This window comes from Uncinocarpus reesii, genomic scaffold, assembly GCF_000003515.1.
Source record: "Uncinocarpus reesii 1704 scaffold_1 genomic scaffold, whole genome shotgun sequence".
NCBI lineage: Eukaryota > Fungi > Ascomycota > Eurotiomycetes > Onygenales > Onygenaceae > Uncinocarpus > Uncinocarpus reesii.
Genome location: NW_003052500.1, coordinates 4983813 through 5006785, shown reverse-complemented (window position 1 = coordinate 5006785; position 22973 = coordinate 4983813). Strand labels below are relative to the sequence as shown.

The window sequence follows — 22973 nt, the reverse complement described above, 5'->3', positions numbered from 1 at the left end:
GCGGCGATAACCTTATCTTTCCACCCAGCTTTCGCCGCGTTATGTCATCAATTGGCGGGCTCTCATTGGCCCGTTGCCGACCTGGACGTGAGCTTAAATAAGCTTCTTTGTAAGCTGGAGGAACGTTCTTCCGACGGCGCCTTTTTGGGCGGCTGTGTTCCCTTTTGGGGATACAAAGCGCGTCGGTGAATTCATTTGCAAGAAGTTAAGATATCCCTTCTCCTCGACTCTTCGATCACCCGCCCGTGGAGGACTGGAGTGTTGTGCACGTCTCCTTGAGCAGTCGCCGCATGTGAATATCGCCGTCTCATTGGTGTCCATACTCCGAGGAGATCAACGCTCCAGTGCTTGGAGCTCCGGAACTCAATTTCCCCGCAGGCATTTGTCCGTCCGGCTTGTCAGATGCCAGAGCGCTGGCTGCACCCTTATCTCTGCCTGGCCACTCTCCAATTGGCTGCGATCTCGTAGGGCTCACACTGGACCCCGTTATTCTGCTCTGTTCGGACCTCCTGTCTTCCGGGGAACCGCGCGCTTTTCCTGTTTCTTGCTTCCCTCTCTCCGGGGACCTCCCAGAGGAGAATCGTACCACCGACAGCACCCTCGCAGACTACAGGTGGATCACATGCATGAACACTCTCTCTTTGCTTCAGTCCCCGCTGCTCAACATGGTGACCTTTTGCAGCAGCTTGCTGGCGTTACGGCCATGCAACCAAACCGCATCCATGAACGACACCTGATATTCAAGCCCTACAGAAAACCGGGCTTTTTAAGACCCCGGCCTGGAGGTAGCCAAGATGTCCAGGCGCCTGAAGTCCAGAGACTAAACAAACTGCTTAATGGTGGCCTTTACTTTGTCAAAGCCGTGGGCACCGTGAATGCTACTGATTTTGCTGCGCCCGCTACCAGTAATGATGATGTTGCGATGGGTGGAACAGCTAGTGAGCGCCAGCGCCAAAACACATATGATGCCTCGAATCAATCATGGAGGATAGAGTTTCGGGATATCCCAGATGCCGGCACGGGCTCTGCGGTGACATCGAGGTTGATGAGTACTTCTAAGATCCCTTATGGCGAGCTCACCCCTGTGATGGATGCCTGGGGTTATGAGTATGCCCCTAACTTTCCTCCTATTCTATTTCTGATTTTGCGCGTGCACAGCTAACCGATTACTATAGCTATGTGTCGGAATACGTTTTAGAGGGTGACATATTCATCCTCGACGGCACAGTAATACAGCTTCACCGGGTCCTGAATTTCCCGGCCCACGAGCAACCCAGCCGGACGCCCTTTTCCCACCTCCCGCCCCTTGAGGCAATGGTTCCTCTAGACCCAAGCGGCGGATACATACTCCAAGCGTCGATTACCGTCCAAGATAGCGGCAATCCTGACTTGATGAAAGCGGCATCGCAACGACTGTTGGGACTAAAAGAGCATCTCAAATCTGCTGTGAAACTCGAACCCGCAGACAGGCTTTCCCTAGATACAAGGGTCAAATGAGCCTCGAGAACCTGGCTTGTGATTTCTAGCCAAGTCTATAGATCGAATTGGTGGAATTATATCGGTCTCTGGCCAAAATAGCCATCAAACAATGGGAAGGGAAAGGCGCTCCTGTTCGCAGAAACCTTTAATTAAAAGGGAGTCAAGCTAGAAGCCCGAAATATATGATTATTGCCATTAGCGGATCTTTTGGACTGCTGCCGCTACTCAAAGTTGCGTATATACATATGCCATCAATCGACTTGAGAAATGCACTCATGACCGTCGTCTCCATCCTTAACATGGTTGGATCTCGTAGATTTCTACTCACTCCCGTAACGCCCCATAGGGATGGTTTTGTCTCCGGCATAAGATCTCTCTTATGCACGCGGTTGGAGGGAGTTGATATAACCACGATCATGCTGCCAACACGCCAACCCGCAATTCTGCGTCAGCTATATCTTTGGCCGTTACCTCTTCTTGAAATATCTCTGGGATTCAAACAACTCGGCCGGTGCAAACTCGGTCACATCTCGATGCTTAATAGAACCGCAGGTGCACGTGACCTGGCGCTTTGCTACTGGGGCACGTCGCGTCTCCCAAAGAAATGCGTCTAGGATTCACCACTGCACCGTCAGAGCATATGAGGCTCCTCTTAACCCCGTATCGTACATGCGCATGGTCGCTCGCGAGAAACCAGCTTGCCGGTCGAGGGTTTGTCAGAATGGCCCGCGAAAAGCGCACTCGACCAACATTCACCTCCATCCTTGGGCAGAAAGAGATATCTCCGCCACCAGCTACGAGGAGGAAGATCACGTCCACGACCACAAGTGAGTACTATCATAAAGTTAATGTGCCTTACGATTAACTTTCGACAGGTGAGGCCGTCACCAACTTCTTCACACCTCGTTCACAGAAACCTGTCTCTTCAACAATCCAGCGCATCTCATGGCGTGTCGTTGATAATAGTTGCCTGGTTGCGACATACTCGAAGGGACCTTCAAAGCAACCGGACGCAAAGACTACCACTCCGGCCAGACTGCAGCGCATTGCAGCTTTCGACCTTGTACGTCAGTGCTAGCCCCGATTTGGATGGCTCCTTCGGCTCTAACGCAGAAATCTTTGTCGAAAGGACCAAACTGTGATTACAACCAAGTCAGGAAACAGATTCCCAAGGGATGAACACGATTGGAAATGGTGGGATCACCGGGTCCCGGGCAGGATAAAGGAATTACACTCAGAGGGGTCCGTCTGCCATTTTACTGTCTTTGAAAAGCGAACCTGTCACGACTGACAGGAAAACTACATATCTAGGTATCAAATCGTCATGGTAACGAATCAAAAAAAGGTTGCCTTGAAGAAGGCCGGCAAGAATACCCTTGGTGAGCCCAAAAGTTTGTCTATCTTCAAAGCGAAGGTTACATCGGTGATGAATGCGCTGGGTGTGCCGCTGAGCGTATATGCTGCAACGGAGTATGACAATTTTCGAAAACCCCAAACAGGCATGTGGAAGATGTTCCTGGATGATTATGATTTGGACTTTGAAGATGCACTCGACTTGGAAGGCTCCATATTTGTTGGTGATGCAGCAGGACGCAGTGGTGACCATTCCTGCGTCGACCGGTATGAAATTCAAGACGCGTGGGTAATGTGCTACGGCTTGCTAAGCTGTCGATAGCAATTTCGCGTCGAACATCGGCTTGCAATTTAAAACACCAGAGGAGTTCTTTCGGGGAGAGCCTCCTCAACCAGTTGAAGTCTTTGATCCGAAAACCTATATCCGAGATAACACAACGAGTAAGTGCCCAAATGGTTGCGCTTTCGCTTATTGAATCATTGCCTCTATCCCGTGTGCGCTTGGGGGATTTGTGTTACTGTTGCTGACTACATTCTAAGCGTCCCTCCCATTTGTCAAATCCGATGGCCAGGAGCTCGTAATATTCTGCGCGAGTCCGGGTGCGGGAGAATCAACATTCTATTGGAGATATCTTCAACCGTTGGAATACGAGCGAGTGAACCAAGATGTCCTCAAAACTGTAAGCATCGTTTAATCTTATGCCTTCCCAAGGTAGATATCACTCTATTTGCTAGCTTCACTGACGAAGTGGCCTGCATCAGCGTTCCAAATGTTTGAAAGTTGCCGACGAGTATTTAAAAGGCGGAAAATCCGTTGCCGTCGGTATGCCATCGAGACCCTTAAATCCCATATTCAAGTGTGGTTGACCAGCGGCTCTTTACGTTTTAAACAGACAACACCAATGCAGACCCTGAAACACGGGCCCATTGGATAGAATTGGCTAAAAAGTACAACGTGCCGATTCGCTGCATAAGGTTGTCAACTCCGCAAAGTATATGCAAACATAACAATGCGGTTCGCGCTGCGAACCCAAAAATTGTATGTCGCACTCGTGCTTCCCACCAAAAATTGTCACAGATGCTTGTGTTTCGTTTATCCTTCTTCCGATCAAATCGCATTACAGAAGGAAGCTTAAACTTACCCTCCTCTTGTCTCCATTAGGAGTCTCTAAACCCCGAAAACCGCACTCTTCTTCCCGGCATTGCGTTTGGAGATTTCACTCGGCGGTTCCAAGAACCGCAAATCTCCGAAGGCTTCAAAGATATTATCCATGTGGATTTCCAATTCGAAGGGGATCCCACCGCTAGAGAGATATGGGCGCGGCATTGGATATAGGTAGGGGGGGGCGGCCGAAAGAACTCGGTTTGCAAAGATATTAGCATTGTTGGGATATGAATCCCACGGTTTCATGAGGAGCATACGGAGTACGGATGGCGGAGTAAAGGCTTTTCGAAATGATGATGAATCTTTTATTCAAGTGGACACTTGGTGGCACAGATTTACTCAATCTGGCCTGATTAGTACGATATTCATTAGATGAACATAGACAGAAAAGGTGTGACACGCCAAGACGAAACCAACGGGCTATGGTTTTTCGATCCCCTCTTCCGCCCTCCACCCTCCCCCCGCGGCGGTTGCTCGGAACACCGTGTGTTTATTTCCAAAAGGTTTTTTTTGAAGATCCCTTTGTTACGCCTTGGGGCAGCAGCGCGTCTGGTCTGTTTCTGAATCTGTTGATGTAGTAAGTGCATGCCGCGCGGTTATAATCCCCGTGCCCTTTTTGGTCTGCGCGCGCAAGGGACAAAGAACGGTCTAGACATTATGGCGGAAACTGGCTTTAAATTCGGTCAATCAGGATATATATTCAGGAGGAGTGCATGCATTACTTCTATACTAAAAGGGCACGTCAACAAAGAGCACACTCCCACTGAACCTTTTCCTTGGCTCTCTGGGAGATGATAAAAGACTTGAAAAATGCACATATATCAATTCCGTAGTCTATGGTCGCCAATTCTCTCTATATCGAGTACATAAATATAACCATACCGCAAATGCTGTGATACACAATAACTTTTTCAAGTAGCCTTGCTTTTTTTTTTCCATTCAATGCATCTCCCCACAAACACGATACCCCGCCTGCATGGTTATAAATCATAGCACGGAGACAATACAATGTAAGATAAGAGGGGAAATCAGAGAAAGCAAATCAGCACGAAGGTGGTCCCAGTGCATATTTCATACGCGTATGCATGGGGTTGGACGCATATAAGCCGTCCGCCGGATTTGCTATGAAAAGCTGCGTTGAAAGTCGAATAAACTGGATCAAACTATGGTGGACGAAAAGTAGAGGCCACAGGCCTTAAAGCTGCGCTGCAGATGGCCTCCCTTGTTGTTCTGACCGTTCAAATTGGGGACGCAATAATTCGGGAAAAGCCACGCCGAATATCTATACGCGAGGAACCACAAGGGAGAAAAAGAAGAAGAAAAACAGGAAAAACAAGACAAGGCTGGCTTCGTAAAATAAATCATAATGCCTAGAAGCCTAGGGTATAAAAGAAAAGGAGTGTATTAAAGGAGTGTCATGAAGATCAAAATTCCATGATGAACAAAATATAAAAAAGGAGCGTCATTTCATCATTGGGTATCGTCAAGGAACGTAGGTCATGAGAGATATTATAGGGCAGGAGAAGACATGACTCCAGGTCAGAATAGAAGGGGTTCGTAAATTACAATAAACGTTATCTTGTACAAGGCGTGTTGAAAGGTAGGGTAGCTCGAAATAAATAGCTCCGGTCTCTTATGTTGAGTCACGAGAAGAAAATATATCTTGTAAGAATTTGAAGAACGATCTCTTGCGGTGCGACTTGCTTTGAGTCGATAGCTGTGGCTGTGCAGGTGCAACCGACATAGGCCCAACAATGTCTTCGTCGCCAAGATCAGGGAATTTCGACTTATCGAGAAAGGGAGGCATCTTGACCGATTCTCCGGGATGGGCATTTGACTTGCTCAGGGAAAGCGGATTGCCGTTGTGATCTGTCAGATTGGCGAGGACGATGTTGTGATTGACTCTCCATTGGCTATCAGTAAAGTCCCATTTCTCCTCGGTAAAGCGATAGATGTTGGATGTGACGCCATAGTGTTCACCAGTCCGTACAAGGTGTTTCGCGTAATTGCAGCGGGCAAGATTCCAATTCGATCGGTGTTCCTCGAACGCGTCAAGTGTACAGAATTCAGGAATATACGGTTTCGGGTGAATCGTGAAATTGGCATGGCCCAGTTTGCAAGACCATTCATCTTCCGTGTTGAGCATGGTGATAGGAGATATTTCTGCTCCATATGGTCGCGAGGATGCAATTTGCCGACTGATGGACGTTAAAGATGGCTGCGTAGACAAGGGAGGCGACAATAGCCCATTCGCGCGCTGTATTTCTATGGGCGAATCAGCAATTATAGAATTCGTGGTTTCAGCCACGGTAGGCGATTGCAGCGGCGAATGAATCAATTCCTCGTTTTCAGCGTTGGGCAGGTCGATCATCACCGGTGGGAGCAGAGGAGTGGTTGCTTGCGGTTCACGCTCAATCGTGGCTTCTCGATTGGCCTTCTCAATGTCGAGAGGTGCAATGCCCGCCTCTTGCAGACTTTCCTCAAGGATCGTCCTTGCGGGCGAGTTGGATATTTGGCTTTGCCTTGCAGAGAAAGAACTGGCCAAGGGAGTTGCGAGAGCAGAGGTGGCTGAGTTGGCTCGTGATCTTAGTGATTCATCATATTTCTCCAATGCAGCTGCAGTGTCAGAGACCTGTCTTTGTTTCCATCTCGAAGAAATCGAGGAGATCCGACTGCTGATACGCGAAATACCCCGCAAAGAGTTGCTATCGGGTCTCCGTTTCTTTGGTGAACGCGTTACGCCCGCAAGTTCATCGGATAGATCATAGTTCTGTTCAAAGGAGGCGCGTCCGCTTCCATCGACCTGGTCGTCGGCGTGAATATCATTGAAATCGGCTAATGTCAAAAGAGTTAGCGCCAGGAACTGATCGAGCTTTCGTCTCGTGTCAAACCTACGAAAGTAGTTATCTTCATCGACAATACTATAATCGGGATCCAAGGGTTCTTCCTCCTGGACACCCTCTAGTATGGTTGGCGGGCATTGATCTGCAGGGACTCCAATCCCTGGAGACGAAGCGAGCGATGATACAGAACTAGGGAATCTGTTATGTTTCGCGGAGAAGAGTGATGCAACTGGCGAAGCGGGATAAGACGACACGGTGGACAGAGGTGATTCAGGGACAGAGTTCGACGCGTAGTTTGACTGTAAAGGTTCCATTTTCGACTCTTCGCCTTCGCAGTTGTTTGTTCTGGATAGATGCGACAAGAGGATCATATCTGAATCGGCGTAGAGAAGTCGTACGAAGGAGGAGATCGGGGTCCTTGATTCTGTGCTTATGATGCAGAGTCGATTGGGAAATGGACGCGCACGGGGCACGGATGGATGTTTATCAGGAGGGATGTGCGGGTGGTGATGTCAGTGCAGCGCTTAGAGCCCCGTCAAGGATGCTAAGCGGTTAATACGTGGCGCCAAATGTAACGAAGGCTCAGGAAGCCCAAACAAGGGGGCTGGCACGCGTGAAGAGGGCGTTGGATCTCTGCGACAGAGCGTGGAGACGTCAAGTGTCAGGTAGTGTGGCCCTTGTTCGTCTTGCTCTCCGTCCCTTGTGTCGTCTCTGCACGGCACACGCGCTCTCTCAGTGTGTCTCGTCAATTGCGCTCTGGTCAAGTCATCACCACACGTGCACGGGTTCCATCGGGATTGGAGGTGTCAGTAGAGAGTCGATTGGTATGGAGGAACGAGACCAGGGGGCAGCAAGCAGAGCTGCGTGTTCGGGTGCCTGAACGGTCGTAGAGACGTAGATCTGTTAGCATGCGCTATTCTCCTCTGTGGCTTTGGCATTGACAGAAGAGAAATCGCCGTGGATGTGAGCCAGAGAGAGGACGGGCAGCTGTCTAAAAGGACTGCAACCGAGAACGATGGACGGCCGGTCTGGGGTGGTGCAAGAACAACCCGACAGTTCGACTTTCCGGCTGCCTTGGTTACCGCCTCGATCACTCTCCCTCTCTCAGTCTCTCAGTCTCCGGCTCTCCCGTTGGCTCCAGGTTGCTCGGAATACACACTCCAGCCAAGCCCAAGATGTCGGGCAACAAGGGTGAAATTGCAACAGTGCGAGGAAACGACGGTGATGCTGGCGATTGGGCGGAAAAGAGGAGCAGCCACTTACAACTCAACAAGCAAGCTTTCGCCGTGCTGCAGCTGGCCAAGGAGAGACGGCCGTTGATTCCTGACGCTGTTCGTTGCCTGCAGGGGACCCGTTGGTGGACGAGAAGAGGCGGTGATGGAGGAAGACGAAGTAGGATCTGGGGAATGGCGGGAATGATAACCAATTCTTCTATTTTAATGTCTCAAGCAATCTAGTTAGGCACACGAAGCTAGCTACGCCCGAGCGTTCGGGATATCTGGAGGCTGGTTCTTTTTGTCTTCGTTTCCCGTGTGCATCAGTAAATGCCGTCGCCGCCGCCGCCTCAGCACAGGGGCCACCAGAGCCAGAGGATGACGAAAAGTTAACAAGGGCCAAAGAAAAAATGGAAAAATGAAAAGAAAAAGAATCCACAAATCCATCTCAGCAGTCCCGGGAAAAGAAATTCATTATTCAGCGACTTCCGCTGGGTCTGGTCCCGACTCATCCTCACAGATTGCCAAACACTTCTGCCTGCGCTTGATGCTGCTATTCTCGTCCGTCTTTGAGCAAAGGAGAGCCACTGTTGCTCTCCGACGAGCTGCACTGCATGCGAACAATGGAAGCAAACCGTTCCTCTCTCACCAGTGCCTGTCAAACGCATCTTTTGCCTTCTCGTGCCTCAAAACGGTCAATATTAATAGTAGCTTCGAGAACCCATGGTTAGCTTGGTGGGAAGGCCCAGAATCACGAAAATTCTAATTATTTTGGCCTTTTGGGGGGTCGCATTGATATTCGTCTAGCAAGAGAAATTTGCCCACTCACAGTGGCCGGGATCGATGGAGAAGAGCCAGTCTGTCTCCTCGCCGCCAGACTCTGGACGGTTGATTCGCTACCGTTTCCTTCTTTTTGTGATGCCAGGTGCCGGCTCCCCCAATCCAAATTCGCTTTTGCTTGCTCCGCTGCGGATCGGTCCAGATTCCCGTCTTTGAACGCTCTCCCTGTTCCTGCATCCACCCTGACGTCGGCACAGGAACCTAAAAGAGAGGATTTGCACTGTTCAAGGCAGGTCAGCACGCTCTTGGATGCTAGAGTCCATGATTTCGCTAGCAAGTGGCAGGGTTGAAAGCAGGTTGCGACCGTTTGGAGAGGGCCGTTGCAATAGTCAACACGGCCATGATGTGGGCAGACTCGCACCGGAATGTGTCGACGTCTCTGTGATACCTTGCGACTCGAAAGATGACGGGGGAGCGGGATCAGTCGCCATGCCACAGCATTTGCATTCTGGGACAAAAGCGTCATCGCAATGCTCCCAGTCGAGTCTGAGAGTCTGCACAGTGCAATTCGCAACACGGCCCCCTGGCACGACAGCCAAAGATCACGGGTACCTGGTAACATGAAAAGCTCGGATTCGTGTGGCAGGGATTGAACGCGATGGCCGTCAGCCTTAATCCCAGAGCCACGAGTCTTTTGCCTGCACTTTTGCCCAGCGCTGATCACCAGCGACCTGACCAGTGCGCAGCGAGGTTTGTTTGTCAATCTGCATAGATTCAGACACAGCAATCCCTTTTCTTTATTTTATATGATCAGCATTAAAAGAATGAGCCGTTTTTTCCCCCAAGCAAGCATCCTCAGCCCACGTCAACACCAAACGGTCAAGACCTGACAATTGGAATCCGAGCGAGAAGAGGGCATTCTCCCCTTGTCAAACCCGCTGCCATGTCACCAATCTTCTTCTCTTCTCGTCTCTGTTGGCACCTTGGTCTGCATCCCGCCAGCCTATCAGGAGAGACCGAAATACGAGCGTCGTTTCCAATTCGTCGCTCAGCATGGGAGAAAAAAAGAAGCGATCGAGCCATTTTTGTTGCAGTTTCATCCATGTCATCTTTGCATGAATGATAATACCGCTGCGAGTCGCTCTCCTGGCGAAGTGGGATTCGACAAGATCGAAAGAATGGCCGCTGTTCCCCGCAGACACGAAGCGCTGGGTAACTGATGAACGCAGAGAATCGGCTGGGAGTGCTCGATCCGGTATAACTAGCAGGGCGTGACGATGGCTGATGTGGTCTCCCCTCGATCTCCCGCGCTGTAGGAGATACAGCACGAGAACAGTTGCGTGGTTTTATCAACCAGCGCTCCTCTCTCCGTGGGCGGTTGCTCCTCGTGCAAAGTCCTGCCAATAACCGATGGTTGAAGTCGCAGATTGTCTTGCTTTTGTTTGGAATCTCTCCTTCGTCCACTTTGTCTTTTTCTTTTTTTCTGCAGACAGGCTGAGATGGTGAGTCGTGATGGTCCTGCCCTCTTTCACTCTTGTTCATCGGGTCGAAAGCCACTGTAGATCATGGCTTGCGCGAACAACCTTAATGTCCCCTCGTTATCAAGACCGGTTCGTTGTTCTACTACAGTTGAAAATGTGACAGTCTGAGTTCAAAATACGACTCCCATGGACAATATGGCAAGCACATGTACCTCTTTTTCTTCCATTCCCGTTCCGTCCCTCGAACAGCACGGAAAGATTACGGAATCCTGGTCCAAAACTACAGAGCACATACATTCCAGCAATCGGCTCGCATCTCACGCCCATACAAAAAAGCCCGGGCTCAAGAAGGGGCGGGGTACATCGTTATTCATGCAAGCCACAACTGTCCTCCTTCGTCCTTCGATATCTGGCTGGCTTTTGACCAAATTTGGTGATTTAACTGATTTACACGCCGTCAATCCGGACGACTTCGAAGCGTAGAGTGATTTATCGGTTAATGTGGTGAATGTAAGGTAGTGACACGAAGATTCTCCGCTGGTGCAATTCCGGCGTGAAGTGGTAAAGGTTGGATGAAAAATATCCATCAAGACAAAGCAGTAGACACACTCATCTCTTGGGATGCTCACATTGTACCTGGTGATTGTTGGAAACAGTGCCGGTTCAGCAATTGTCCCCTTTTGATATTAAAAACTGTTTTCACTGCCCACGTCGCAATTGGCTACGAAGATATAGATAGAGCTCAAAAGTGGCCTCTTCAGGCCGTTCTCAACTATCGGTTCAAACTTAATAGCGTCTCTATATACCTTTTGGCATCGAGCCCGATCCCTTCTGCGAGCTTCCCCGGCGCAATCCAACTCTTCTGCGTATCTCCCAAGCTACCGGCGATGTTTCGAAATAATCCTTTATTTGCGGCCTGGCCCGAGGCGGAGGAGTCACTGGTCCTGCAGATGAGAAAGGCTTCTTTCGGTGGTGTTGATGCAGTCGCTTCCTCGCTTGAGCCTTGAGTGTCGCGAGAGTTGGGGCGCGCGCAGCTGTCGTTCAGTCTCATCCAGAGCACCCACCAACCGCGACTAGTTTTGCAGGTGCGCTCAATCTCTGAAGTGCGAAATCTGGTTTCAATAAACGTGTTTAAAATCTGCGTATGGACGTTTAGAGCCTCGACTCGGCTCCACGAATCCGGTTCGTTAGCCAAAGACCCAGGTTCAGGAATGTTCGGCAGGGAAGCGCGGACGGTGTGATTTGATGGGTCCGAGACGACATCGTATATATGCTGTTGCGAAACTTCATTTCCTTTGAAACCGTGATATAAACTGTGGTGAGAAAGTCGTTGGGCTGCTTTCGAAGGGCAGGTGGAAGAGAGTAAGGGTTTCTGCAAAGGGCCCAGTTGATGGTGCAGACTACGGTAGAAAGTGGGAGAGGATAGGGTTGGCGATTCGGGGTCGAAAAGAAATGTAAACATAAACGGCTGAAACTAATTAATTGGTTAGTAAATCATAGCTGAAAGAAGCCCGGATCTTTTACCAGGTAGACTACAACTCGTAGCGTTTTTGGAGCAATCGATCCACCCTCGATGACATTGACATTCAGGGTTCGCGATGTTATCTTGATCGATTTGCTTTTTACTTCTGCTGCTTGATCTTCCCGAGATTCGCCAGGCGCTTCGTTATTATCGCAATCTGAGTCTTCATTCTCAAGGTTAACTCTCAAACCGATGATGAACTTTCCCTGAGATCCATCCAGCTGAGCAAGTAGACCACCCCGTTCCGTAGAACTAGTGTCCAGGGGTGAAGTATCCCTATTCGAACTATCGCCCATTCCGAACCGTAATATGTTCACCCGAGGATGTGCCAACAAACCTCTTGAGGAACCGCCCCAGGCAGAACCATAACCAAGGGTGATCATTTTCATGAACGTTTCTGTGCTCAAAGCCGGCGAGTTCGGCCTTGCCTCGGGTGGTTTCGCGCCTTCAGAGCCAAGTGGCCATGGTCCATCTCTCGCTTGCGGAGGGCCAGGACTGACAACAAGGGGCGGTGGGATGCCTGGCGAGAAACGTCGATTCGGGCTCAGGTCCATTGAAGCCGATTTTGACCGCGAATGGGAGCTCGGTCTAGGACGAGACCCTCGAGTCACAGAGACCGACGAAAACTCCCTTCTTCTGTTGCGACGCCTGGCGGACCTCGGGTCATCTTTTACGCCATAGGCGCTCTCGCCGTACCGATATATCCATTCCATCCACTGTGATACGCTTAAAAGCGAAGGCGCAGCGATTTTTCCAGTGCCCAAGAATACAACGCCATCTGAGGGCGCAGGATGCGTACCACCACCCAACCCAAGGCTTTCGCTCAAGGCATTGCCTGCCTCCTTTTTGACCTCTTTCTCGCCCTCGTTGGGTTCAGGGTCGCCAAAACGCGAAAGTATCATATCAACCAAGCCGTCGGTCCTGGATACAAAACCCTCTAATACTTCTCGCTCCCCACTTCCCCATTCCTCTTCTCCAACTCCTATACCAAGTTCCCCGCATCCCGCAAGTTTTATACCGTTGAGGATTTCTACGGCGGGATTTCCGTGAAGGAGGACATCCCAATTTAAGACAAATTTTGTCCAAAATCGATCTAGTATCTTATAAAATCCCTCTCTCGGGAGACTGTTGTAGAGTGAGTCGAGCGATGATGCGTGATGTAGCAAAAATATAGAATGTGCCTTTTGAAGTTGCTGTCGAAGTAGGTACGGCGGAGACACTTCTCGTGACGAATATTCAACCGGCGGAGCGGACGTCGATTCCACATTCGAGGGTTGTTCCGTCGGAATCGAAGGCTCGGAAGCCAAACGCGTCAAGTCGATGCGCTATAAACTGGGTTAGGTTGTGACTTGCGAACAGGTCGAATAGCTTACCGCAAGTATCCACCAGTTTGGCTCGAGCTCATGCAAAATAATGCGTGACTTCTCAGTCTCCACGGTGTCGACTGACTCTCCATTCGAAAACGTTCTAGTGCTAGACTTAGCTATTCGCGCCTTGACTGACAGCTACGACTGGAAGATGTTACTACCCACTTGGCAAAGCTCACCATGCCCTGAGCCAGGCCTATCTGGCGCAGTCTCTCGTTTTCATCTTCCTGGATTTTTTCGTCGTCTCCATTATCACTGGCCGCCCGTGCCCTCCTGGACACCCTTGAGCGACTTGATTTCGAATAGCAGTAGACGATCTGGTCATGGAGGGTCTCATCTGTGGCGCCTAGCGATGGGTTATAGATAGCGAGAAAGGCGGGATGAGCAGGGGTAACTAGAGGGAAATCATTTGGAGGCATGGCATGTTGCCTTGTTATTGCGATATCAACATCTTCCTTCTTGTCGACTCCGCATCATCGTTGGATCCAGATGTATGTTGGTTTGTGGTAACTAGTTACTGTTTGCATCACTGTCAAACAGGCCAAACACCACTTTTGCTTGGGCGTTTCGGGACAGTATCCTGAAGCTCTCCGTTGATAGACGGCGGCGAAAGGACTGGTGGCTATTGCTGGTGCGGCAGGATGCTTCTCACTCGGAGCTCCCGTTTCTTCAATTCGAGTCAACGGCACTTTTTTTGTGGGCGGATACAATCCCGGTGGTCTTCGACCAAATCAAGCGAGCCGCTCCGGATCCTTTTCTGTGGATCAGACGAGATCAGCATTGCTTCATTAAATGCACTCCAGGCCGAATATAGCAAGTCTCCAGAGACAATTGCCTCCATAGATGTTGTGTGTAGACCTGGAAAGCGGTTTGGCCGTGGCTTGAAGAAAATACGTGAAGGTTAGAGGTTTCTCTGCATGCTGAGATCTTTGCGGCGTTGAATTGATCATCTGCTTCTCTAGTTCCAATCAAAGCTGCCGCGGAGAATCTTGGTCTTCCGGTACATGAAATAGATACATTTACTGGATGGAAAGTAAGAAGATGGCCAGAAACACCGGCTTTTACCCTTTGACACGCCTAACTCCAGCGTTGAATAGCCACCCCAACCACATCAGACCCCGTGTAACCTGATTGTGGCAGTTTCGTTTGGCCTTTTTATCCCGCCTCGAATCCTGGGAGCCGCTAAATACGGTGGGCTTAACATCCATCCGTCCTTGTTGCCGGAGTAAGCTTCTTTTTTCCTGGCTGTTGGATCATTGCATGCTCTGACAATGCTACAGCTTTCGAGGCCCGGCCCCAATTCACCATACCCTCTTAGCCGGGGAGAAAAGTACCGGAATTACATTACAGACGCTCCATGAATCTAGGTTTGATCATGGCATGATACTTGATCAAACCCGGTTCGACGTCCCTAGGCCAGGATCGTACGACGTGCAGAGCCTCATAAAGGTTGCCGCCGAGAAAGGCGCGGAGATGCTTGTCAATGGGATTCGGAATCGTCTGTTTGTCCCGCCATTAGCACCGCTTGTGCAATCTGTAGTTGTACCTGAGAGCGCTCTGAGACATGCTGCCAAAATCCGCCCCGAGGACCGCCATATCGACTGGTCGTCATGGCCGTGGGATCGAATATATCGACATCACAAAGTCTTAGGGTCTTTGTGGAACTATGCTACAATCTCAGAGACTTCACAGTCCGTTGACCCTCCTTTACAAAAACGGATCATCCTCACGGACTTGGAGAATATTGAACCAGATTCTATTCTCGCACCTTTGTCATCCTTGGAACCTGGGATACCTTTTGCGATACCAGGTGATTCGTCGATGACGAACAAGGATCGACCATTATATGTTCTCACAAGTGACAGCAAATTGGTTCGGATCAATCAAATAAAAGTGGAAGGCGACAAATGTAGGGGGGCCTATGCTGGTGCCCTTAAAGCCAAAGTAATGGGGCCTCTTGCACAGGGAGAAAATTCACATATTCAGCCAATTTCTTGTTTCTATGCGCCGCTAAAGTGATGGGAAAAGATGCAGTTTCGGTGTCCCATACACGATAAAGGAATGAGCACATCTCTGTTACTCGAGTCAAGCACCAAACCCCTTTGATCAAGATTTGTGCTTTCTTATGATCATTAAATCGCGTATCCAGAGTCTACGGCGTCTTTTAGTACGGGTATATTGCTATATGGCTTCCGGGCCGCGGTTACTTACCAACTTGGATCTGTTGGCCGGTCATGGAGTTGTTTTTCGAGATCGAAATGAACATGTCCGCGCAGTCGTCGATGCCAGGCTACCGTTTCAGTGAGCAAAACGGCATAGTGCCTGTGTGGTTATTTCACTTACGACATGCTTCAATGGCACTTTCTGTTCATATCCTTGAATGACCTCTTTCGGAAATCGTTGCCCCTGATATTGGGTTATTACATGCTAAAAGTAAATGGTTCGGTATGCCTTACCCATTCGGTAAGAATAAGGCCAGGGAGCACAGCGTTGACACGGATTTTAGAACCTTGCGTGGTTGCTAGGGCCTTCATCAAATGCAAGCCTTGAACAGTGTGAGCATTTCGAGAGAGAAGCCTTTCACGATTACGGTACTCACCGGCTGCCTTGCTCACAGAATACGCCATACTGCTACCGCCTGGGACAATACCCTATTCGGGGGGTGATTAACGAGCATGCTTTGAATGTAACCGAATACCCCGAAAACCTACTGCTGTGGACGAAGTTATGATGAAAGCGCCGCCATCTGGGTTGGCATCCAAAGTCGGCTTCGCGGCCCTGAAGAGATGCAAGTTTGCTTTCACGTTTGTTGTCCAGCACTAGGAAATAGTGATGAGCGATAATTCAATAATAATCGATGCTTTGGGGCATTGCAAACCCTATCCCACTCATCATCGGTCAATGCATCGAGGTCGGCGAAATTCGAAACTCTGGTCCAGCCCTTGTTTCCAATTGTTAGCCAGATTCATAGGAAGGTGGCTTGGAGACCATACAGCGTTTGAAATTATGATGTCCAATCCGCCTAGCTGCTCAATCGTCTGCTTCACCAAGTTCTCGCAGTTGACGCGAGAGCTGACATCCTGCAATCCAGCCGGTTAGCTATTGAAAGCATCGCATAGACATCGTACATCATAGGTGCCAACATACTCCCTGCAAGGTTATTGCTTTGATATTGTGATCCTGCTTGAGCTGCGTTGCAAGCGCGGTAGCTCTATCCTCGCTGGAGACGTAGTTGATAGCCACATTGGAGCCTTCTGCAGCAAACCGCTCAGCTACCGCAGCTCCCAGTCCCCTATTCAAACAACGCAATTGTCTTCGTATCAGCGACAGTGTCCCACGTTAGGAGGCGGGGTAGGCCCTCACCGCGAGCCACCAGTGATGAGGACGTTCCGTCCGGTAAGGGAGTATGGCATGGCTAATACAGGGATTCCCTATCTTGGAGAATTTGGATTATTGTAGGATGGATTCACCTATCGAGAGCAATGCAATGATTTATGGGATTCTAGTCAATTTCTTCCGACGATGTCTATCGGCGATTGCTGCAGGCGCGAAACCCACTTAGGGAACGATGGTAGTACCGACTCCCGAGCCACCTGAAGGCGCTGAGTCCTCCACTTCAACGTCTGGTTACCTCGGCCAGGACCCTCTCCCTACTTTATCTGTTCTGTCAAGGAGCATTGTTGACGATGAACTCCGTTTTTTTATTGCTGGGAGAATCATCAGTTAGCTATCAATGCTTACATTGCTTCTATGAAATTAGACACTTCTGGGATAATTACAACTTCGCTCAATGGATCTGGCCAGGTGATCGGACTATTGTTTATCCCGCTCCCGTTCAACCTCATCCCAACCAACAGCTCATTCTGATGAACTGACTAGACGCCTGATCGGAAAACAGAGAGGCCTCTGGAACTAACTGCGATTATCTTCCTGCTATTAGAGGTGGCCGCTTGCCGAAATGTATATGCATTTCATTTTCATTTTGATACCAGGTAGACTGTTATGTGGAACTTCCCCATGGAAGTGGCGGGCTGGCTCATGGATTTCCTCTACACCGGAGAATGAGGTGTTTCGGTCTGATGCTTTAAGTTCGCCTGGGCTCATAGTGCTGCTATGCTCCTTTGCTTCTTTGCTGCCACAGGGCTTTTGGAGATGCTTGGATGGTATCTCTTCATTTTTCAGTTCTAGCCTTTGGAGCCTAGCATATCAAAAGCTAGACTTTATAAGATCGGTCTTCAACGGGTCTCTGATGTTATAATCAGTCGTAACATGATTGTCCTGACTCCTTAGTCTTTGGCCCTAAAAGTTGCAATGTATAAAGCCTGGCCATAATCGGGTGCTTCGATATCTCTGCGTATCCGAGACTTTTGCCTTTCGAATGATCCAGTTTAATATACTGTAGGTTCAATTGAACTGTGATATGGAGCCTGCAGGTCCTATATCCAGGGAGTATAGGCTAGAAACAAATTAGGGCAATACCCGGGCACGTGAGGGAAGGATGTCTTTCTCCTCTTGGTGGAGGGGCTTGTTTTGGTTGCTACTTGAGCTCTGAGCTGCTTGCCTTTTTCGCGTCTATTTTGTCTTGTAACTCTTGTGCTCTCATTTCACGCGATTGTCAGCCTTTCTCACTCTCCCTCATCCGTCTCTGCCTCCTTCGTTTCACTATCCAGTCCTCTTGTTTATACTGCCTTTTGATCCCTCATTTGCTTCATTCTGATGAACATTTTTCTTCCTCAAAACTAGCTGCTTGTTTTTTCAGCAAGTTTCTGTTCTTATATCAAGCCTCCTTGGTCCCCTTTGTCTGCAATCTGCCTTTAGAACGAACAAAGATGTCACCCTTGAGAAAGCGTGTTGTCTCACAGCCAACCTTGCAGCCAATCTCACCGCTGGTTTCGCCGCAAACCTCACAACCAGTTTCACAACCAGATTCTTTACCTCCACCATCGCAATCGAGCTCTTCTGCAGCGGCCCTCAATCATGCAACATCAGCCAAATCAGCGGCAGCGCTTCAAACCAGAATTGAAGAAGCTTTTCAGAGAATGGAGCAGGCAAACAAAGCCCTATCGGAACCCCTAACCCAAAGCTCTTGCGACAAGCTCTGTCGAAAGATAAAGCGCCTATTTCGAAATTTCTTTGATCCATCAGCCCGTCGATCTGCTGATTTAGCTTCGAATATTCATAACGATGAACAGCACTTAGCAATAGTATTGCGAAGACGGACGTCTGAAGGTATCAACCTAACTTATCCGAAAGTCCAGACCTTGACTGGAGATGGCAAAATTCCTCGAAAACCCAGTCCTTTTCAGTTGGAACTGACGGCAGAATTGATCATGGAGAAGAATAATCGTCGTCGATCGGCAATCGGTTCGAGAGATTATGGCTGCTTCCTCAGTACCGGCGAATTAGATGAGACTCCCGACGAAACAGACGAACTGATTTATAACAATAGCCAGTCTGAGCGTGATCAAGCTCACATTGAAGGTCTGCTTTCTGAACTATCCTCCGAGCTGCCACAGTCAATAACAAGCCCGTTTCCCATTGAAACAGACATCCAAGGAAACTGGGTTTCGCATGGAGGTCCAAGCACAGAACCACAACCAAGGAGACTTTCCAACTTTTTTGAGAATTTTCGTCCAAGCTCTCCCATGAGCCAAGCTTCCTCAAGACCTAGAACGCCAGCCAGCCTTAAGGGGAAGCAAAGGGCAGAAGGAAGCCCTGTTCCATCAATCTCAGAGAGCCCTCCTTCTCTGGAACGGCAGCGGCCTGCCTCACCATATCGCCTAGGCCGAATCCGCCAGGAAGGACGTGCAGACTTTAACAAGTTTGCTTGAAGAAAAGTTGTCGTGTTTTCTTTCTCTGCGGGTTGTTATGAAGCCTTTTTTGAGTTGGTGGGAAGCGGGTCTGTGACACGGAGCTAAGGGTGGTTTGAATATAGGTTGGTCTATCTTGCTCACGTACTAGGATCCATTCACAGACACTAACCAGTATTGTTGGCGTCAAACAGGGCCCCCCTTTAAATACAATGACGGCGGCTTGGGAAGAATGGCGGGAGGCATATTGAAGAGAGCTCTGGGCAGACTGGGGAGTTGCTTGCTTACTTGCTTGATACCCTTTCTAAGGATAGCTGAGGGAGTTTAGTCCTTTTTTAATTTGAATGAACGCTTTTTTTTTTACTATAAATCTGACGTAGGAAATTACTTGCTATCATTTTTGAAATCACTCTTTTACACTTGGTTCGGGAAAGAAGGGGCAGACTCTATGAAAAGCTTGGGGCATAAAGCTTCATTCACAGACACCCCTATGCCTCCGAAATGGAATCCTTAAGATACAAGATTAAGGAGACAATGAAATTAAGCACGGATTGGAAATGAAAAAAATATATATTTCTACCCTTCTGTTCCCCTATGCTAGCAGCAAACACCATCTCTGATTAAACAGTATAAGAAAACAGCCAGAGAGAAATGAACCATTATGTCGTATCCATCGTCTAGGTCATGTAAGCTTTTGTTTAATGAAGAATGATCGAAGATGGGACAGTTGCCAGACGCAAGTTACGGATAGTACGGCGAGTTGAATAAGTGCCCAGCGCACGACGCGGGAGTTGGTCGCTTCGGATTGATCACGAAACAAGGCTTCTCGTTCCTATTCGAGGAAAGGGAGATTAGAAAAAAGGACTCGGATATCATTGCACAGCAAATGCCTTTTGGCAGTTAAATATATCATCGTGAGGAAAAGTAATCAACCTACTCTCTGGAAAACTTGTTCACGGCGAATATCCTGCATTCGGGCATTGAGTGTCTTGACACGCGCCGCCAAATCCTCCATCTTGCCTTTATCTTCGGTTTCCAACTTGCTTGATTCGCCAGTTGTGATATCAACCGTGAGCTTCACTGCCCCACTAGTAGAGAACCATCCACCGTTTGATCCATGTTCAGGAGTGTAGCAAATTCTGTGCTGGCCAGAGTCCGCGGCGGAGAAGGTAAATCGGCCCTGGTCGGTGCCCCGTTGGGATACGACACGGTGGTCATTGTCAAATGTCTCTTCGACTGTGATTGTGATACCAAGATTGGGATTGGAGATGTAGGTAGTGGACTTGTCGTCATAGGATTCAGCTTTGTATGTGCCTGGGTGACAACTGTTAGCCCTGGCATGCAAGATGCTGGTAGCGCTGTTGGAGCGGAGGAGCCGGAGGAAGAGACAATCAGTATCTACTCACCAACGACTAATGTTCCACGCGGTAGCTCCTCATAAAAGCATTTGGGTTCGCGGCCAAATATGTAGAAGTAGAGTGCGTGCGAAGGTGTGGCCAGCATGAGGATAGCTGTGAGAGTGAAGAGCGTCGACAGCCACGATGGCTGCGACCGTGACAACGCCATTGAGCCAAATATCAAAGCGCCTACCCCAGAACTCAGTAAGAAAACAGCAACTGCTTCTCGAATTGTATCCCCGGCGTTGCTTGCGAGAGACGATGTCAGGAAAAGTGGTTTTAAGGGGAATTGTGTCTTGTTTGGAGGACGGGACCAGCCTAGCCGCAACCCGGCCAATCACGCCTCTCCCTCGCTCGGGCGTTCAAATGCTCTTCCCATCGCCATCAACGCCGGAAATCAACCAGGATCTCCTTCATCAGCTACCTCAGCTTTCAAAGCATACTTCTTCTGACACTATAGCTGACGCGTGTTTGGTGATTCGTCCCCGACTTGCACCGCAACCATGGCGGCCGCAGACATTCGCGATATGCTGGATCTTCCCCAAGAGAGCCAGCCCAGACCAGCCAAAAAGCAGAAAATCGCAGAACCTAAACGGCCCGGTAAGTATCTGAGCCGGAATACACAAATCTCCCCGAGTGCCTGACCGTTGTATAGAAGGTTACAATCGAGAGCTATATGCGCTGCTTGGAGACAAAGCTCCTCCAATCGCCTTGACTGAAAATAAATACAAAGGCCGGAGAAAATGGGCAAGCAAGCTTAAAGTGAGGCCGTGGTATGTTCTACACTCTCAGAATCGCTGAATATGGAAGATAGTGCGAATAGGGCTTATTTCATTTCGCAACTTAGGGAAATCGCCGCTTTCACCAACGCCGCTAGATCTGACAACCTTGTTTTACGCCACTGGCAGAGAAAGGCTCCTCCTAAGAACCTAACACCGACCGGAGAACCTCCAGATACAGATATCAACGGTGCCAACAAGGAGACGCTGCAGGCGGACACGAAAGCAGAGGAGTACTCTTTTGCCAAGTATAATGTCAAGCCCCAGATACCGCGCAGATATACGGACGAAGAATATGACAAGTACCTTCAAAGTGATTTTTGGAGACGAGAAGAAACAGATTATCTGATGGACCTCGTCGAGGAATTCGATTTGAGATGGGTCCTCATAGCAGACCGTTATGACTATCAACCCAAAATTCCTGAATCCGAATCGAATTCAACAGCGTTAGTAGCCGCGTCTAAACCACGAACAATGGAGGAGATGAAATCACGATATTATACTGTTGCTGGGAAGATGCTGGCGATCGAGCACCCTCTTTCTGAAATGTCACAGTCAGAATTCAACCTTTACGAAACGATGATGAAATTTAACCCGGAGCGGGAAAGGCAACGCAAGGAGCTGGCCATTGTACAATTCGATCGAAGTAAAGAAGAAGTTCAAGAGGAAGCATTGTTACTCGAAGAGTTGAAAAGGATCGTGGCACAGGAGCAGAGCTTCATCGAAGAACGCAAGGAGCTTTATGCTCGTTTGGATGCTCCTATGAGCACTAGCAACACCACAATGTACCAGTCCAGTCACGGCTTGGCACAACTGCTACAATCTCTCCTACAGGCAGATAAGAACAAGAAGCGCCGCTCGCTTCTCGGCCCAGAGCAAGGTGCACCCAGTCCAGTAGGCCAAGCGGCTGCCCAAAGTGGCACCCAGAGCGCCCGCGAGAGCCGTCCAGAGACCCCAGCGGCAACCTCAGCACAATCAACCAAGAAAGGCGGCGCAGCGGCGGCAGCCCAACAACCCAGCATCCGAATTCTCACCCCGGCTGAAGAAGCCAAATATGGTGTATCCCACCACGATCGCCTCACCTCTGGGGTCCAGTTCCGCAACGATAAAGCCCAAAAGCTCACACAGGCAAAATCAAACATTCAATCACAGAAGATTGCGGCGGCGCTTACGGAACTAGACATTCCGCCACGCTTATTTATGCCCACGGAAAAGGTGTGTAAGGAATTCGAGAAGCTGATACAGTCCGTGAATGTGCTGCTCGATGCGAGGAAGTTCGCCGAGAAAGTTGAAGCAGAAATCCGAATATTGGAGGCTGCTAAAGAGGAGAGGGAGCGGAAGGAACGGGAGAAAGACGGAATACAGCATGTCGAGGACGAACCATCAAATACGGAGCAGGCGCAAGTTACAAACGCCGTAGAGAGCGACAATCCAAACGGCGCGCAACAACTCGATGACTCAAAAACCACGGATATGGAGGATGCTGGAGCTGCGACAAAAAATCCCAACGGTGTCTCCCATAAACGCAGCGCCAGTGTTCTCAGTGCTATGAGCGAGAGGAGCACTAAAAAGCAAAAGAAATGACCTAATAATTCCATCCTCTACCACCTATCATGCAGAAAACGATGCGTCCTTTCCCGGTTTTGGCTGATACAAAGTGTATCTATATACAGCAGTGACCCGAATGATACTTATCGTTCCATCCCTCCTCACTCTCTATCCGTTTTGAGTCTTTGTCGAGTCCTTCACATCCACATTGTTTAAAACCTCCCTACGAGATTCA

General features: G+C 49.3%; 10 protein-coding genes across 10 annotated transcripts; 6 read left to right on the top strand and 4 right to left on the bottom strand.

Annotated features, from left to right (window-relative positions):
* Positions 1-703: 703 nt before the first annotated feature.
* Positions 704-1497, top strand: UREG_01921 (uncharacterized protein; the record flags this gene model as incomplete). The annotated part of the gene is made up of 2 exons (XM_002542359.1): positions 704-1107; positions 1176-1497. 2 exons carry the CDS (start codon positions 704-706, stop codon positions 1495-1497), a joined length of 726 nt encoding a protein of 241 aa, XP_002542405.1.
* A 703-nt stretch (positions 1498-2200) lies between these two features.
* UREG_01920 (uncharacterized protein) lies at positions 2201-4168 on the top strand (the record flags this gene model as incomplete). Its single annotated transcript, XM_002542358.1, has 8 exons — positions 2201-2306; positions 2355-2542; positions 2774-3099; positions 3155-3273; positions 3373-3512; positions 3595-3655; positions 3726-3871; positions 3995-4168. The coding sequence occupies 8 exons, from the start codon at positions 2201-2203 to the stop codon at positions 4166-4168; spliced, it is 1260 nt and encodes a 419-aa protein (XP_002542404.1).
* Positions 4169-5630: 1462 nt separating this feature from the next.
* UREG_01919 (uncharacterized protein) lies at positions 5631-7154 on the bottom strand (the record flags this gene model as incomplete). Its single annotated transcript, XM_002542357.1, has 2 exons — positions 5631-6832; positions 6893-7154. 2 exons carry the CDS (start codon positions 7152-7154, stop codon positions 5631-5633), a joined length of 1464 nt encoding a protein of 487 aa, XP_002542403.1.
* Positions 7155-8015: 861 nt separating this feature from the next.
* Positions 8016-8297, top strand: UREG_01918 (uncharacterized protein; the record flags this gene model as incomplete). The annotated part of the gene is made up of 1 exon (XM_002542356.1): positions 8016-8297. One exon carries the CDS (start codon positions 8016-8018, stop codon positions 8295-8297), a length of 282 nt encoding a protein of 93 aa, XP_002542402.1.
* Positions 8298-11087: 2790 nt separating this feature from the next.
* Positions 11088-13623, bottom strand: UREG_01917 (uncharacterized protein; the record flags this gene model as incomplete). The annotated part of the gene is made up of 3 exons (XM_002542355.1): positions 11088-11789; positions 11840-13162; positions 13384-13623. The coding sequence occupies 3 exons, from the start codon at positions 13621-13623 to the stop codon at positions 11088-11090; spliced, it is 2265 nt and encodes a 754-aa protein (XP_002542401.1).
* A 622-nt stretch (positions 13624-14245) lies between these two features.
* Positions 14246-15223, top strand: UREG_01916 (uncharacterized protein; the record flags this gene model as incomplete). Its single annotated transcript, XM_002542354.1, has 3 exons — positions 14246-14324; positions 14345-14429; positions 14485-15223. 3 exons carry the CDS (start codon positions 14246-14248, stop codon positions 15221-15223), a joined length of 903 nt encoding a protein of 300 aa, XP_002542400.1.
* A 113-nt stretch (positions 15224-15336) lies between these two features.
* On the bottom strand, positions 15337-16617 carry UREG_01915 (uncharacterized protein; the record flags this gene model as incomplete). Its single annotated transcript, XM_002542353.1, has 9 exons — positions 15337-15356; positions 15416-15494; positions 15548-15610; positions 15661-15855; positions 15916-16023; positions 16083-16145; positions 16198-16284; positions 16352-16496; positions 16568-16617. The coding sequence occupies 9 exons, from the start codon at positions 16615-16617 to the stop codon at positions 15337-15339; spliced, it is 810 nt and encodes a 269-aa protein (XP_002542399.1).
* Positions 16618-18033: 1416 nt separating this feature from the next.
* On the top strand, positions 18034-19035 carry UREG_01914 (uncharacterized protein; the record flags this gene model as incomplete). Its single annotated transcript, XM_002542352.1, has 1 exon — positions 18034-19035. The coding sequence occupies one exon, from the start codon at positions 18034-18036 to the stop codon at positions 19033-19035; it is 1002 nt and encodes a 333-aa protein (XP_002542398.1).
* Positions 19036-19696: 661 nt separating this feature from the next.
* UREG_01913 (uncharacterized protein) lies at positions 19697-20580 on the bottom strand (the record flags this gene model as incomplete). Its single annotated transcript, XM_002542351.1, has 3 exons — positions 19697-19846; positions 19952-20328; positions 20421-20580. 3 exons carry the CDS (start codon positions 20578-20580, stop codon positions 19697-19699), a joined length of 687 nt encoding a protein of 228 aa, XP_002542397.1.
* Positions 20581-20914: 334 nt separating this feature from the next.
* UREG_01912 (uncharacterized protein) lies at positions 20915-22774 on the top strand (the record flags this gene model as incomplete). The annotated part of the gene is made up of 3 exons (XM_002542350.1): positions 20915-21011; positions 21067-21184; positions 21226-22774. The coding sequence occupies 3 exons, from the start codon at positions 20915-20917 to the stop codon at positions 22772-22774; spliced, it is 1764 nt and encodes a 587-aa protein (XP_002542396.1).
* Between the last annotated feature and the right edge of the window lie 199 nt (positions 22775-22973).